Below are 17621 nucleotides of genomic sequence, written 5' to 3'. Positions count from 1 at the left end.
CACTGCACTGTCCTGACTCCATTAGGAAACCGACATGTGTCATATCAGACATTTATTTCCCTGTGCACACATAGACTAAGAGTTTCTTGAATTCAGCTAGCCTTAATAGGATTTTTCCTCAAGTCTGCCTAGCAACAGCTGCCTTCAGTGTGTGTCATGACCTTCCACTCTGTCACATCCACCCAAACTTTGGAGCCCTGGGTCTCAATCTCTTTATTCACTTACATGAAGGTTTCACACTTGACACTGAACCATCAGGGTCTCAAACACCCAGCTGCAGGCTGCTCCTGGGGACTAGGTTGGTAGCACAGAGGGTCAGCCCAGCGCACCACTCCCAGAGAGAGAAGAGCACTGGCTTTTCCCACCAGCTCTGAACCTACCTTTTCTCAAGGTGCTGTGACTAGGCTATTAGTTGTTCCCATCTCAACAGCTCAGATCAGGAAAGATCTGGCCCTAAGAGAATAGATCTGGGAGCTGGAGAGATGGCTCAGTGGTTGCTCTTCCAGAGGTCCCGAGTTCAATTCCCAGCAACCACATGGTGGCTCACAACCATCTGTAATGTGATCTGATGTCCTCTTCTGGTGTGTCTGAAGACAGCAACAGTGTACACATATACATAAAATAAATAGTTCTTAAAGAATAGATCTGGGCCTGGGGTAAAAAGGAAAACAGGAAACTGGGTCCCTGACAAAGGGTGTGGCCAGATCCAAGGGAGGGCTAGAAGTGAGTCCTAAGGCTCCCTTGCCTAGCCCCACTCTCATATCTCCCCTTCCCACCAAGGCCCGACTTCACTTGGATCAATTTCCATTCCTCACTTAAAAGATACCCAGGGATGGCTTATATACCCAGGCATGTGCGTAGAGCACTATACAGTTCTTGTAATTTAAACATGCCATGTGAGTGTGTGTGCGCGTGTGTGTGTGATGCATTTATGTGAGTGCAGGTGCACACATGTCACAGTGCACATGTGGAGGTAGGTTAGAAGACAACTTTAGGTGGACAACTCTCCACCATGGGGTCTAGGTTCAAACTCCAGTTTTAACCTGTACAACAACCCTTTACAAAGTTCAGTATCTAGACAGTTCATACTTCATGTTTTTAATATACACAAGGAATGGAACCAGATTTAAAAACAGTATAATCACCAAGGAGAAGTCCTTGAGTTGAAAGGAGCTGGAATAAAGACAAAGTCTCACTTGATGATACAGCTAAAAGTCTTAAATAATAAATGGCACACCGAAAAGGAAATGAAGGATAAACAGTGTACTGTGCCAGCCATGGAACGTTTGGCTCCACCTCAGCTCTGTCACCACCACTACCCCCCCCCCAAAATCCAGTAAATACTCTTCCCATTCTTCTCCATGGCTGTAAATAATAAAACAGTTATTTCAGACACAGGCCTATCAGGGGCTTTTGGGGATGGGAAGATGGCTCAGTGGGGAGCGTATGGACCTGAACTTGGATCTCCAGCACCTACTGAAGAGCTAGCATAGCAGGGCTTCTAGAATCCTAGGACAGGGAGCACCCAGGAGCTTTCTGGCCAGACGATATGGTTGAAATTCCTTAAAATTAACATAAAAATATCTTCATATCTACATTACAAAATCTTCATCAAAATTATTTCATGGGGATTTATTTTCATAAAAATATCTTCCATGAATCAAAAATCAAATTTATCATATAGGCTATTCATAATCAATACTCAACAAATGGCATTCTAACGCCTGAAATTCTGAATAATTCCTAAATTCATTCTACTACTTTGTATACTCAGACAAGTATCCACACGAGGTCATGCATGGGCAAAAATATGGATGCACATGTACACACACACACACACACACACACACACACACACACTCCCTTCTGTCTCTTGAAACAACCACTGACTGTGACCTTTTTTTCTTCATGCTACCATTAAGTAGGACTACTAAAACTGCTGGAAATCATCAAGTCTTACAGATTGCTTCAAAGGCAGGCTCAGAAAGCCAAGTGTCCCGTTTCTGCTGGGTTAAGACCTGTTCCACAGGAGAGAATTCATGCCTGGTGCTGTAAACACAGTCAAAAGCCCATGAAGTCGTGTCCCTAAGGTAAAACTACAACTGCTATCCTTGTTGCCCAACTGCCCTCTAAGCATCTATATTCACATCCACAGCTTAGTGGTGCTCTCAACCTTGGCCAAACAAGCTTCATTCTACACTTGGAAGCATTTAATAGGGAGGCTCACGGCCTGTCAAAGTGTTGAATATAAGTGACTTAGTCCTAAATGGGGCATTTATGCCAACCCTCCACCCAATGCTCAAGGAGCATCTTAGAAAGGATGGCAGAGCCACTTGGAGAAGAGTGCTGTGAAACACTGAGGTCCAGACAGCTCTGTGGCTGTATGTGCTATACTAACCTGCACAAGATCAGTCCCATACCGGTGCTGACCGGTCTCAGTAGGCGGTTTTAAAATAAAGGTGGTGGTGGTAAGTGTGAGGGAGACATGTTGGTGGGTTAAGAGGGGTATGGGGAGTAGATATGCTCAAGACATGGGGGGGGGGGGAGACAGAGACAGAGAGAGAGACAGAGAGAGAGAGAGAGAGAGAGAGAGAGAGAGAGAGAGAGAGAGAGAGGTGAAATTGCCAAAGAATAAATGATATTTTAATGGTATTTTAAAAATAAGATAAAACCTGCCTGACATGCCTAGTGTCGCATAATCTCAGAGGTTTCTTCCAAACTCCTCTGAGGGGGTTCCTTGGGGTGCAGACTGAATAATCACAGGCTTATCACCAAACACTTCCCAGGAGATCACAGCACATTGCCTTCAAAGCACTTAGGGTGCCTGGCAGTCAATGAGTGCTTAATAAATGTTAGTTATTGGTAAACACTAGCTTTCAGGCCTCATCAGCCTCACTGTCGGCTGCAAACACTCCACTCGCCCAGCTGTTCCCTTTTGTTTGCTTTTGGCATTCAATTAATGAGCTCTCATCTGTGTCCTTATTTACATTTTATCTTTTAGAAACAAGGCAAAGTATAACCATTGAATTAAAAATAAAAAGAACTACCAAAATCTTCCAAACACTGGGGGCCTTATCTGATGGCTTTATTGATTCTGGAAGCCCTTACACACTCTTGACAGACTCCCCAGCCAGCTACTGCTCTCTGTCCAGGGATTTCATTTCCAACAATGCACAACTCAGGACTTCATATCCTATTACAGAAGACCTGAGTCTCCTATCCTAGAACATAGGCCAATAGGCAGGGCAACAGTAAGGCCTGCACTGTCAACCCCACACCAAGATTAACACTGAACAGATCACGCTATTGTTTGGCCCCATTTACGTGTCTTCATTGACTTCTTTATTGTACCTGCCCAGCACTAGCCAGCTTACATACACTGGCTGGATACTCAAGAAAACTTTATGTCGGAGGCAGCATTAGACCCATTACATAGATGAGGATGTTATCTTCACAGCACAAAGTGCACGGTCAGAGGGGAACCAAATAGCTCACACTCATATCTTAATTATTTCCAGTACAGCTTGTTGTCTGTGCATATGTACACACACACACACACACACACACACACACACACACACACACACACGCCCTGGGTTATCTGCTTTTGCTTAGCTCACTGTAGCCTTTCTACTCACAGGAGAGACACCTATTTTGATTGAACCACAGAAATTAAATTCCAGAAACCCTTATGCCAACACTAAAGGAAAGCCTGCAAGAGCCTCCTTCCAGGTCCTCTAAAGGGCACATCACTTGGCAGAACCAAGCAGACAGCCAGAAAAGAAGCAGAAGTCATTTACTCTGAACCCATTTAGTCTGGCTCTCCTCTCAAGGACAAATGAAGGGAACATGAGCCTCACCGAAGGTGCCAAGGCTGGGAGATAGGCAAGAGATAAGAGGTACCTCCCTATTTGTCCATACATCCCCCTCCTGCACATAAATGCATGTGTCACTGAGCTCTGAGATGTGGCTTAGGCAAAACTAACTTTCTACGGGCCACAGACATAATACTGCCCAGAGCGGGGCCAGAAATCACTGCTTGTAACTTAACTTCTCATTCCTCAGGGCCATTTTCCTCACTCTCCCATCGAGGTCATTAGCAAAGGACACCCTACTAACCTTTATCATCATTCCACTTAAAGCTCCATACACATTCTCACTGGACTGTTTATGATCTCATACTGTGCAATGTGCCCCTATCCTCCTGTATGTTCTAGATGCTCCTCAATCCGACTGTAACAGCCTTTGAGGCAAGGACACTACAGAGGCTAACTTAGGAGGAATTAGGAAGCTCCAAGTTCAAGTTCCCAGCAGTGAGACAACCATGGACAGAAGTAAGGCTCACACAAACTACATCAAACAAACCTACCCAGCCTATATGCTGGCTATATAGTATGAAGGCAGAGACCACTCCCATTCTCTCCATAGAGTGTGATTCCACATGCTTAACCTTGGGAATTGCATAAAGACTTTCCTCAAATCCCAGAAACCTCACTTAGTAGGTCATCACTCCAAACAAGTCACCTGACTTGTCTGAGCATCAATTCTTCATCTGCAAAATGGAAATAGTATATAGGTACCTCATACAGTTTCCGTCCGGCACATGGTGAATGTGTCCTGCCATAGGCTGCATCATCATTCCACAATAGTGCACAGAGGTCTACAATTGCTTACCCAGAATTTGAAGCCAGGTGTGTTCTGGGACACAAAATTGTGGGGGTGATAGGGAGGTAAACAATATACAGTGTATTAATATAAGCCCTTGAAAATTCTCTTGAGGTAGCAACTGCAGTTCTCCTTCCGGTGAAACATGTCCTAGGCAGCTGGTAAACAAATAAAGCCTACAGTCCATGACAGCTCAGACAAAGCTATGGGGAAAACTAGGTTTTTAGGGCTGTGGGGCTCTGAGAACTGATGAGAAAGGCCTATGATTCAGACACACCTGTGCTGCTCTAGGATGCTGGGAGAAAGTTTGTAAGGCTGTACCCACAGAGGCCTGCCCACCTCTAGGATGTTGGATGGCCACAGAGGTCAGACATAGGCGCTGTTGAGGATAAGAAGCTATGCAACCACACTGCAGGCAGAGGAAAGGTGGGAGGTTGGTGGGAGAAACTACACAGCCTATGTCTCTCTCAGTTGCCTCAGGCTGCTACAACCTTCCAGCCTCCTGGAGGAGATAATCTTAGTTTGGAACATGATGGTGAGAGTGGGAACATGATGGCGTCAGTATGTACATGAATATACTCGCATCTTTCCCTCCCTGCATGTGTTCACCAAAGAAACCAGAAAGGAAAGACCAGCGGCTGGGGTGGTAGTACACGCCTTTAATCCCAGCAGTACTCGGAGGACGCACAGGCAGACAGGTCAGCATGGGCTACAGAGAGAGTTCCAAGCCAGTAAGTGCTACACAGTGAAACCCTGTCTCAAAAGGAAAGGAAAGGAAAAGGAAAAGGAAAAGGAAAAGGAAAAGGAAAAGGAAAGGAAAGGAAAGGAAAGGAAAGGGAAAGGGAAAGGGAAAAGGGAAAGGGAAAGGAAGGAAGGAAGGGAAGGGAAGGAAGGGAAGGAAAGGAAAGAAAGAAGAAAGGGAAGAAGGAAGAAAAGGAGGGAAGGAAGGAAAGGAAGGAAGGAAGGGAAGGAAGGAAGGAAGGAAGGAAGGGAAGAGCAGCTCACTGAGAACAGTCATATTCAAAGCTTTGGAGTTTCATTTGATTTCTAACGTGAAGGTAATCTAAAGCGAAACCTCCTGATTAAGAAGCCTTAGTCTCCGTGGTCACTATAAAAAGTCAAATACTTCTCAAGGTATTCCAGATAGGTAGCACCCTTTCTGGATTATGAGTATTCATATTTTTAATTACATAGAATGTGCATGTACTTCTGTGTGTGTGTGTGTGTGTGTGTGTGTGTGTGTGTGTGTGTGTGTGTGTGTGTGTGTGTGTTTTACATGAGAGGAAAGATCAAGCACAGGAACAAGTGTACCATAGTGCACATTGTGAAGGCCAGAAGACAACTTTAGACAGTTGCTTATCTCCTTCCTCCTTGTGGGATCTAGCAATGGTACTCAGGTCAGTGGGCCTGTGCACAAGTGCCTCTACCCACTGAGCCATCTTGACAACCCTGCACTGGTATTTAAATAGCCAATCATTGAACCCTTAAGATGACTTGGTATGCTGATCTGGTGGTTCAGCTCAGTGGTTAAGAGTACTTGTAGTTCTTGCAAAGGACCTGGATTCAGTTCTTAGCATCTACATGGTGGCTTACAAACATCTAACTCCAGTTCCAGGGTATATGATGAGAACACCAAGCACACACATGGTACACATACAGGCATGGAGGCAAGACACACGTAAAATAAATCATTTTTTAAAAATGACTTGGTGGGCTGGAGAGATGGCTCAGTGGTTAAGAGCACTGACTGCTCTTCCTGAGGTCCTGAGTTCAAATCCCAGCAACCAGATGGTGGGTCACAACCATCTGAAGTGAGCTCCGATGCCCTCTTCTGGTGTGACTGAAGACATCGACAGTGTACTCACATACATGAAATAAATAAATCTTAAAAATGACTTGGTGTCTTGTTGTATGTGTGCATGCGCGCATGTGATGAATGCATTCATATAGGTGTGTACATATGTATGCATATAGCAAAGAGGCCAGAGGTCAACACTGGTCTTCTACTATCGATTTCCACATTATTGAGACAGGACAGGGCTCTCACTAACCCTAGAGCTCATGGATTCAGTGAGGCTTGCTGGTCTCCATTTCTCCCAGCCCTAGCGATCTGAACTCAAGCCCTCATGCTTCAAAGAGAGACACTTTACTGACTGAGCTCTCCAGCCCCCTCAAGATGACTTCTACCAGTCAAGAAAGCCCAAGGTCTGTTCATTGTATATGACAGAGACAGGCTAACAGAATTCCAATTGGTATCCAAAAGGCTAAAACTGACAAGTGTTCTTCAAATATAGGATTAAAAATAAACTGCTCTGATCTAAACTAATACCACTATTCCCAAATTACATGCAAATTAGAATCTCCACTTTTCTTCCTGATAAATCATTAATGGTTCCCATGCTGAAGTGTTCACCTGAGTCATATCAAAGGTATTCAATGTCACTGAGAACAGGGCCAAAGTTTCTGTGAATCAAGTTTTGCTGGGACACGGCCAAGCCTGCTCATTCGTGTGTTATCTTAAGCTGGTTTTGTGACCCAAATTACCTGAATATTTGCTAGAAAACCATAAGTTCCACAAATGCCTAAAATACTGATCTGTCTGGCCTTTAGGGTCTTATGGAAGACTGGACCAGGAATCACAGGACCCCTACTGAAGATTCATTTCCATAACAACCAGCAGAAATTGCCTCATGTATAATATTAAGATGCTTTCCTGTTGGTGTGATAAAACACTGACCAAAACGGCTGGAGAGATGGCTTCATGTTTAAGAGTATTTCCTGCTCTTCCAGAAGATCCAAGTTCAGTCCCCAGCACCCACATTGGGAGGCTCACAACTACCTGTAACTCCACCTCCAGGTCATCCTTAAATACCTGCAGCCACATGCATGTATAATAAAAACACATCTTAAACAGAACACTGACCAAAAGCAATTTGGGAAGGAAAGGGTTTATTGGGCTTATTTATACTTCCAGCTCACAGCTCACTGATGAGGAAAGCCATAACAGAAGTCTGGAGGCAGAACAGAAGTGGTAACCACGGAGGAATATAGTTTACCGGCTTGCTTCCCCTGGCTTGCTTAGCCTGCTGTCTTAAACCACCAGAAACTGCCTGCCCAGTGGTGGCACCATTCACAGTAAACTGGGCCCTCCAACAACAATCATTACTCAAAAACTGTCCCACAAACCAGTCTGATTTAAAAAAAAAAAAAAAGCCAAGTCCTCAGTTGAGTTTCCCTCTTGCCAGGTGTTAGCTACTTTTCTGTTGCTCTGATAAAACACCATGACCAAGGCAACTTAAGAGAAGAGGATTTGGGGGGTTGGGGAAGAAGGTTCCCAAGGGAAGGCATGGGAGCAGGCACAGTAAGCTGATACCTTACGTCTTTAAATGCAACCATGAAAGAGCAAACACTGGAAGTAGGCAGGAATTTTTCTCTCAAAGGCCCCAGTCCTATACCTCCTCCAACAAGACTGTTACCTCCTAAACCTCCCCAAGGAAAGCCAGCAACTAGGGACCAAGTGTCCAAATGCCCCCAAACCACGATAGACACTGCTCATTTGAGCCACCATAGCAGGCTAATCTGGTTTGTGTCAAGTTGACAAAAACTAAACACAGATAACAAGGTCCTTAGAGATCCAGGCAGATAGGTGCTTGCAGCCAAGCCTGAAAATCTGAGTTTGACTCCTAGAACCTAGATGCTGGAAGGAGAGAACAAACGTCACAAAGATAGTCTCTGACCCCCACACACACCTACTGTGGCATTCACACACACATGCACACTAATACTAAGCTGTTTTTTTGTTTTTTTTTTTTTTAATTTTAGGTAGCAGGGGTGTTCCACAACTAAATAAAAGGTAAGATGGCTGACTCATGGTTTGAAGTAAATGGCAACTATTTCAAAGGCAATTTATCTACAGAGTTAAGAAAATAAAGTAAATTTATTCAAGCCAAAACTCAGTATCATGGGTCACATGTGTACATGCCAGCACTTCAGAGGCACACACACAATGCCAAGCAAACAGACAAAAGAGCTTTAGGCTAGCATAAGCTTCACAGTGGGGCCCTGTCTCCATGGCATTCATTTACCTTTCCTGTTAAGAAAATAAGGACTGGGAAAATAACTTGGTCAGTAAGGCTAGCCACAGAAGCACTTAAACCTGAGTTCCGTCTCAGTGCCCATAGTCCAATGCTGAGGAGACAGACTGGAGGGTGCCTGGAGCTCATGGACTAGCCCTAGCCAGCATTGACACCTGAGATGGGCCTTTGCCTGCGCACATGACCCTCCACACACAAAAGAAAAGGGGAAAGGGGTAACACAGAAGCACTATTGCTTCAGAAGGCCAAAATTTCATCTCTGTCCTCTTACTATCCCTTCAGCCCTTACTCTAAAAGAATGTACACGTGCAGCTTTAAAGTCCTCGTAGGAAGGCTGCCCTCTTCTATTCCTACTATTCTAAAACTAGTCTCATAAGATATACCTCAGGTGCTCAGAAACCTTGACAAAGATTAAGAAAATTAAAGGAGGAGGAGCCAAAGCAATTAGCATCCAGATTTCAATAAAGCAGCCATCCGCAGCTGCTGAGCAGTCCACAGTGCAAGTCTGTCCTGTCTCCAGGATCTGCTGAGCCCCTACCAGGCCCATACTCTAGGCTCCAGCTGGGAGCAGGGCTGTCTCTGCACTCAAAGAGCTGACAAAGCCAGCACCTCAACACTTCCAGGGGAGTGGGGCTCTATCCAGCAGGACCACAACCCTAGGACAGTCCCAGACTACACAACCCTAGAACAGTCCCGGACTACACAACCCTAGGACAGTCCCGGACTACACAACCCTTGGACAGTCCCGGACTACACAACCCTAGGACAGTCCCGGACTACACAACCCTAGGACAGTCCCGGACTACACAACCCTAGGACAGTCCCGGACTATACAACCCTAGGACAGTCCCGGACTACACAACCCTAGGACAGTCCCGGACTACACAACCCTAGGACAGTCCCGGACTACACAACCCTAGGACAGTCCCGGACTACACAACCCTAGGACAGTCCCGGACTACACAACCCTAGGACAGTCCCGGACTACACAACCCTAGGACAGTCCCGGACTACACAACCCTAGGACAGTCCCAGACTACACAACCCTAGGACAGTCCCAGACTACACAACCCTAGGACAGTCCCGGACTACACAACCCTAGGACAGTCCCGGACTACACAACCCTAGGACAGTCCCAGACTACACAACCCTAGGACAGTCCCAGACTACACAACCCTAGGATAGTCCCAGACTATACATTAATTAAGGTAGCGGATGGTAGAGCACCGAAGGACACAGCTCATTCACCTCATCAGCTCTGCACTGCCGAAGCCTAGAGGACTTGGTTCCAGGCAAGGTGGTAGTGAGCCCCATCCTTTTCACTGTACTTCTCAACAGCCTGCTTTGCTTACTAATTACTGCCCCAGTCAGGCACGGTAGCACACACCTGCCGTCATCCCAGCACTTGGAAACTGGGGACAGGAAGATCAGCCAAGTTCAGGCCAGTCTGAGCTACACAAAAGACCCTGTATCAAAGAGAAGAGAAGAGGTAAGAAAAAAAGGACAGGAGAGGAAAGTGGAGGGGAAGGAGAGCATGGAGGAGCCAAGATAAAAGAACTGCTCCTCAGAGTGCTGAGTCCTAAACCCTCTCTGCTGTGACTTTACAAATCCATTCTGAAAAACACCTGAATTTTCAAGATTCTCATGCAGTAGCGCTGCTTATGTCTGCCTTGCCCAGAATCCTGTGTATTTCATGTACCTGAACAGTGGAGCAATTACAAGTTCTGTCCAGCACCCCCACTAGACAAGAGCCACAACTAACGAGCTTAGTATGCAGCAGGCAAGAAATAACTGAGATCCACTCTCTCATTCAGCGCTCATAAAAACTTCATTATCTGGCTGGGGAGACGACTTAGGGGCTAAAGCTCTTGCCACACATGCATAAGGACCTGAGCTCAGCTTCCCAGAACCATATAAAAGCTGGACATGGTGGTGCATCTATAATCTATGGGGAGATGAGAAGTGGAATCAGAAGACTCCCCAGAAGCATATAGGTCAACTAGTCTGCTATATGCAACAGTAGTGAGCAAGAAGAGACCCTATCTTAAACCAAGTGAAAGGAAGGTAAGGAATAACACCTGAGGCTGTTCTCCAACCTGCGCACACACACACACACGCACACGCACACGCACACGCACACAATCTTTTAAGGGGCTGAAATAGTGGCCTAAAGGTTAAGAGCACTAACTGATCTTGCAAAGAACCCTCATTTGGTTCCCAGCATCCACATGTAGCTCAAAACCATCTGTAACTCCAGGTCAAAGAGATCTGATGCCCTCTTTTCTCCTCCATGGGCACAGTATATGTACGGTGCACAAACAAACATGCAAACATTCATACACAAATACAAATAAATCTTTAATCTTTATTATAACTTGATTATCCTGACACTATAAATGGGGAACCTGAGACATTGCAAAGCTCAGTGAAACAGGCTCCTCAGGTTGCTAATTAACAGCAGTTTTATTCCTGTCCCATCCTTAACCACCCCCTTCCTACCACAGTCAGCCTCAACATAAGCACCATCCCTGCTTCCTGTGAGTACAACTTGCCTCAGGGGAGGGAGGAAGCACCTTTGCTGAGACCAGCAGTTAAGTAAAGCAATCATGGACAGGCATCTGATGGCACTGCCTGTGGTACTGCCTGGTGGCACTGCAGAAAAGGAAGGAGGAAGCAAGGCCAACTGGCCAGGGGCATGCACAAGGTCGGCTTCAAGCTTTTGAAATCACTTTTCCTCTTCAGAGATATTACCTTAGCTAATGCCAGGCTTGCTAAATTTCCTTACGGTACTTTTCAGTTTCTCTCTACCAAATGCTTCTTAATATGCACACAGGAGTAGTGGAGCCATGATATAAACACAAACAAGGTAGCCTGTGAGCCCTCACAATTGGACTCCGTCTGACCTCATCTCCAGCACTCTGCCAGAGAGCACCAGGCAGCCTGGACATAGGATGCACTCATTAGTTTCTGCAATGAGTAAGACAGGCAGGATTTCAGCTCGGTTTCAAAGACAGGGAGGAAAACTGTAAACCCAATGGTGAGTGACTATTATGTGCTAGTAACATCTTTAACAAACACAAGAGCTCAGCGCTCTTGGTTGAGACTGGGGCTTGAATACAAGTGGGAAGCAGAGCAAGAGGAATCTTGTAAGCACCAGTTCCGAAATCCCAATCGCCTCAGGCGACTAAGTCAGAAAAGATCAGCAAAAGACCAGGCATCTGTGGCCCCTTGACAAAGTTTACAGAGCACACAAGCTTCTTTCCCTTGTCTAGTGAACCCTGATGTCAAGGGATGAGAGGGAAGATGCAGGAGGCGACACGGGAAGGACACCTCTCCAAGGCTGCAAGCACCCTATAGTTTACATTCATGAAGCTCAACCCTGAATGGAAAACTATTCACAATGTAAACAGGTTGTGGATAGCCACCTCCTCCACACATACCCTCACCCTCCCACTGCCCACCTATCATTTAAGGGTCCTAATCTTCAAATCTGAAAGCTATCTTCTATGCCATTACCCACAGATCAAAGGCACTCCAGGACAACTCAAACTTTTTCTGGCCAGGTACCAGCAGAATTCAAAACAGTAATTTGAAAGTAAATGCTATACATTCTCTTCCCTGAGAGATCAGTCCTTATTCATGAAAAGCCACTGAGCATGGTGTTAAAGTCTCCTCCCCACAAAACACGACATAAACTTCAACTTCAAGGCTGCAAATGTTTGTAAACACCCACAGACCTTCCCTCATGCCTTCCCATAACCTTCATGACTACTGCCCCACAAGTCTTTCCATAGCCTGCATGACTGTCATATTGGAAGCCAAGGAAGCAAGCTGATACTTCCCAACGCATTGGTTTTGGACCAATCTTGATCTGCTGAGACAGTCTTACCACCTTCAAGAGCATCCTAAAGTGAGGCTTACCTTGTAATTGCTAGAGTTCACCCAAGAGGTAGCGAGTCCATCCACAAGCTTATCTAACATGGTCTGGTCATGCTCAAGGTCAGCAGACTTCTGTTTGTCTGAGAAATAGTCTATGAGTTCCTGGCCAACTTGCAGCCGCTTCCCCACATCCTTCTGCAGCACCTGGGCCAGACAGGACTCCATTCGCGGTTCCATGGTAGGATTCAAATCCAGATCTGGCCAAGGCTAGAGGGCGGTCAGGATGACTCCCTCCCGGTAGCAGTACCGGGAGGTGGCCTCTTTGTTTGCTGAAGGCTACTAAGAGCGTGTGTTTCAAAGATGCAATCCCGGGAATGGCAGCAATGCACCATGTGTGTCTGAAGAGCAGCTGGTAGGATATTAAAAGTCCAATTTAAATAACTAGTAGGCGATAAAGGAGAGAGTGGCGGAGTGATGATCTACAACTGGGTCTGAAATACTTCATAATTCAGCAGTCCATTCTGAAAAGGAAGAAAGGAGAGTGAATGAGCAAGAGAGCAGAACACTCAAATGTTACAAAACAGTCAATCAGACACAAAGAGCGCACGCTGCACAAACACTCTTGTCACATGTGGGGTGTGAAGCATGAACACTTGGCAAATGGATCAACAACACATAATCATTATTTTTATTAACAGAATGGCGAAGCCCAAGCAATTGAGCCAGTGAGCTGCATATTTGATAACTGGTAGTTTTCACAGTTCCCTAACTTGTAACTGTGCCAGTCAGGAAGGCAATCTTCTGCTTCGGCTGCCTTCAGTTTTGTTCCCACTCTGAAGGTCCCCACAGGTAATGAGACTCAGGGCCTTACCATCTGCCTCTCTCTCAATAAACTCAGTCCTGGGATGGGACAGGCTCCTCTGAACATCTCTAACCCAAGCTTGGTCACATTAACCAAAGTCAAAGGCAGCACCTAGGCTGTCCTTCCTGCTCTGCAGTGCCATAGTGGGTGGAGGGAAAGCCTCCTTCTCAAGCAAAGGAGACAGAAAGGGAGGGGGGCAGAAAAGGAGATAGGCTGCTGACACCATCTCTGTTGACATCAACTCCACTGGGACTACTACTGTCTGTGATATAAAATAAATTCTCAAAAATCACATTTGAGAACTGTAAATGCATGAGAAAAAAAAAGTACTAAAACTTCAGTTTGGAGTTTTTGCAGTCCTGAGGCTTGAACACAGGAACTTGTGGATGCTAGACAAGTGTTCTACCACTGAGCTGACTCATGTTCAGGCCCTGTACTGGCCAGTTTTGTGTGTCAACTTGACACAAGCTGAGTTATCACAGAGAAATGAGCTTCAATTGAAAAAAATGCCTTCATGAGACCCAACTGTAGCTCATTTTCTCAACTGGTGATCAAAGTGGGAAGACCCAGCCCATTGTGGGTGGTGCTGTCCCTGAGCTGGTAGTCTTGGGTTCTATTAAGAGCAAGCTGAGCAAGCCAGGGGAAGCAAGCCAGTAAGAAACATCCCTCCATGGCCTCTTATCAGCTCCAGCTTCCTGACCTGCTTGAGTTCCAATCCTGACTTCCTCTGGTGATGAAACAGCAATGTGGAAGTAAGCTGAATAAACCCTTTCCTCCCCAACTTGCTTCTTGGTCATGATGTGTGTGCAGGAATAGAAACCCTGACTAAGACAGTACCATAAATTCCTTTCACTGGACAGATTTAAGAGCTAACTAGTTAACTATAGCCGGCAGAGTAATACATTTCCTATTCAACTTCTCTTTCCTACCATACCACTAATTCCTTTCATTCAAATCTAGGAAAACACACAGGAAACCCAGTGTCTCAGAGCTGAAAGATGGCTAGGATGGGGACATAGGGGCTGTGCAAGCATGAGGACATGAGTTCAGATCCCAGAACTCCCAGCACAGAGGAGGGCAGATGCAGGAGAATGAACGAAGCCTGTTAGCTGCCAGCCTAGCCAAAACATGTAAGTTCCAGGTTCAGAAAGAGACTATATATCAAAGGAATAAGAAAGAATGAGGAGGGGTTGGGGATTTAGCTCAGTGATAGAGCGCTTGCCTAGCAAGCGCAAGGCCCTGGGTTCGTCCCCAGCTCCGGAAAAAAAAAAAAAAAAAAAGAATGAGGAACAGTGACCTGTGTCGTCTACATGTACACAAAGACACCACACACACACACACACACACACACACACACACACACACACACACACACAATGTAATTTAAGATGAGGCCCAGGAAGATGGCTCCATGGATAGACACCATGCAAACCTGGTGACCTGAATTCAATCCCTAGAACCCATGTGATGATTGAACAAGAAAACTTGATTCTACAAAGCTGTCATCTGACCTCTACAGATGTGTCATAGCATGCATAACCACCCTTGTAATGGGTTTTTAAAATATAAAAATAAAAAATAAAATAAACACATTGTACATGGTACCAAAGTCTGTGTTCTTCCCACTACACTACGGCCTCACTGAGAGTTCCAAGTGCAAAGAGCACGTATTCATTGTTCCACATCAGCTAGAGCATGCGGGTCATGGAGTCGAAGCATAAGCACTCAGGAAGCTCCCAGAAAGCAATATTCCCTAGCAATGGCTGTAAGTACAGTTAAGTTGCTGGCCTATCTGCTTTCTGATACACCAAACTGTAGGGCCAACATGCCTTCCCTGCCAGATAAACTGACATGCCCAGAAACTCTACCATGATAAACTGTTCTGCTCTCTACCACCAAAGGCGATGGATGGCTGAGGACCTACAAGCACAAGAGCCTGGGACCACCAGAGCTCGTGTAAAAAGATGGTACAACAGCACTAGCCTCCCAGCCCACGTAGGAGAGACCGGGGGATGCTTTGAAGCTGCAGGTCAGCTAGCTTTACCTGACAGAGAGACCCTGTCTTCAAAGAAGGCACCTGAGGTTGCCCTCTGACCTACATGTGTGCTGTGCCTGCACGCACACACACACACACACACACACACACACATACACACAACCAGAGGGGACATGGGAACCCTGAGGAGTTGGGAATGATGGTTCCAGCCTCCTGTGTGCCCAGATGTGCTGGGGACGTCGAGGAGATAGGAATGGGGGTGTCCACAGGAAGGAGGTGGCTGAGCCCAGGACTGGGGAAAATCCAGTTTGGTTCCAAGTGAATGCTCAAAGTAATGGCAGGCTGGAAGAGAAAACCCCACCCCCACCCCCATGGTACTCCTTAATGAAGGAGATGGTCCTTGCTTGTCCGAACTACTTTATTCATGGTGGACATGAGTGCACAGGTCTCACTTTGGGTGAACCAGGGATTAAATACCTTTTGCAAGAAGGAATTTCCAGGAAGTGAAGCTCACTGGCTAAAAACACTCAGGGCCTATCTAGATACGTTATTAGCTAGAGGACTCCAGGTTTTTATGCTATGTGACTGGTTGTCCTGGGCCTCTTATCAGGGTGTCATAGTTACATGTTCCAGGACAGGTAGAGCCTGGCAGGGAGCTGGTTCTAATGCCTGCCGTTCTCAATTATGAGATGTACCCCAGTTTTCTGAACCTGCTTCAACCTTACCATTTCTTCTGTCTGGTGGCATGGTCCACTGGTCCATCCCTTCTCTTTCTTCTCCCACCCAAGGCCCACACATTGCAGCCCAACATTCATGACCACCATACAGGTCCATGAGAAGACAGGTGTTGAGCTACACTGACTGCTAAAGCAAGGCCTGGTGAGTCAAGGGGTCTCAGTGCCCAGAAGAAAAAGAGACATGCAAATAAGAAGCTGGAACATTCTTTGGGACCAAGCAACACTTCAGCTGAGGGCACTGCACCTCATCAGTCAGCCAAACTAAGCTCCAAGCAGCCCAGCCCAGTTTCCCTTTGTCACACACCTGCACTGCAGTGAGCTAACTCCCTCCCTCCTCCTCTAGTTTACCCCATGGCTAAACACACACACAGATGACCTCAACTCCTCTTTTCTGTCTCCTCAGACCTTTAACCTTTAACCTATCAGTCACCTGCTCCAGGATAAACACTCCCCCTTCTACTGGCTCACTACCAACAGTGTAATGGTTCCTAAGTCTTCAGAAGGCCCTCAAGGCCTTCCTTCCACCAGTGACACAGTCTAGGGGGCTGGACAGCTCAGCCCTGTAGAGTGCTTGATGCTCTTGCAGGAGACCCAAGTTCAGTTCCTATCACTACACAAATTAAAATATTTAAGAAGAATCGCTTCTTTTTGTACTTCTCAGAACTCTCTCAACCATCAAGAGGCACACGTGCAGATAACAGCCACATGGGAAGTGAGAATTCACAACACTGCCCCCTCTGCTTCTATGTCCTTTAGACTAGACTGTCCATTACTTTAAAAAGGGTTTAAACTTGTGGAAAAGAACTGCAAAGCTTATGTTTAAAAAAGAAAAAACAAACTCATGAGGGGCTGGAGAGATGAGTTGGTGGTTATGAGCATTTGTTGCCCTTATAGAGGACCAGGGTTCAGTTCCCAGCACCCACTCAGCAGTTTACAATCTTCTATAATTCTAGTTCCAGGGGATCTGACTCTGTGCTGTGCAGGCAAACCTACCATATACAATTTTTCTAAATGTTTAAGAAAGCCAAAAGAGAGAGAAATAATCTAATAAAAATGTAAGAAGCACAGGAAATAAAATGTTATGTTTAATTATGCTATATGCTATAAGCCTATTGTTTAAAAGAGGATAGAAAATAAAATACTGAATATAAGCTAATTACTAAGATCGTGAATACCTCCTTTTCTTTCTACTTAACGTGTCCTTGTAACACTTAGAAAGCACACACTGTGGCATGCACGTGGGGGTCAGGACGGCTGCAGGAGCTCTCTCTTTCCAGTATGTGGGTCTCTTGGGAGGTAAGCACCTTTAGCCACTAAGGCATCGTGCTGGCACCCATTTCCCATATTGTTTAAATAGAAAAATTCAAATGAAACCCTGTTTATTTAAT

General features: G+C 45.8%; 1 protein-coding gene across 32 annotated transcripts in view; it reads right to left on the bottom strand.

Annotated features, from left to right (window-relative positions):
• Nucleotides 1–17621, bottom strand: part of Clasp1 (cytoplasmic linker associated protein 1) — a 221636-nt gene that overhangs the window by 173147 nt on the left and 30868 nt on the right. For all 32 annotated transcript variants that reach the window (XM_032914877.1, XM_032914887.1, XM_032914879.1 and 29 more), the window contains exon 2: nucleotides 12681–13159. In XM_032914877.1, coding sequence (XP_032770768.1) covers nucleotides 12681–12875 — 195 coding nt within the window. In that variant the 5' untranslated portion in view covers nucleotides 12876–13159. The remainder of the gene's footprint in view (nucleotides 1–12680; nucleotides 13160–17621) is intronic.

This window comes from Rattus rattus, chromosome 10 (genome assembly GCF_011064425.1).
Source record: "Rattus rattus isolate New Zealand chromosome 10, Rrattus_CSIRO_v1, whole genome shotgun sequence".
Classification (NCBI taxonomy): domain Eukaryota; kingdom Metazoa; phylum Chordata; class Mammalia; order Rodentia; family Muridae; genus Rattus; species Rattus rattus.
Note: the sequence above shows the minus strand (reverse complement) of the source record. Positions and strands in the feature narration are given on the sequence as shown.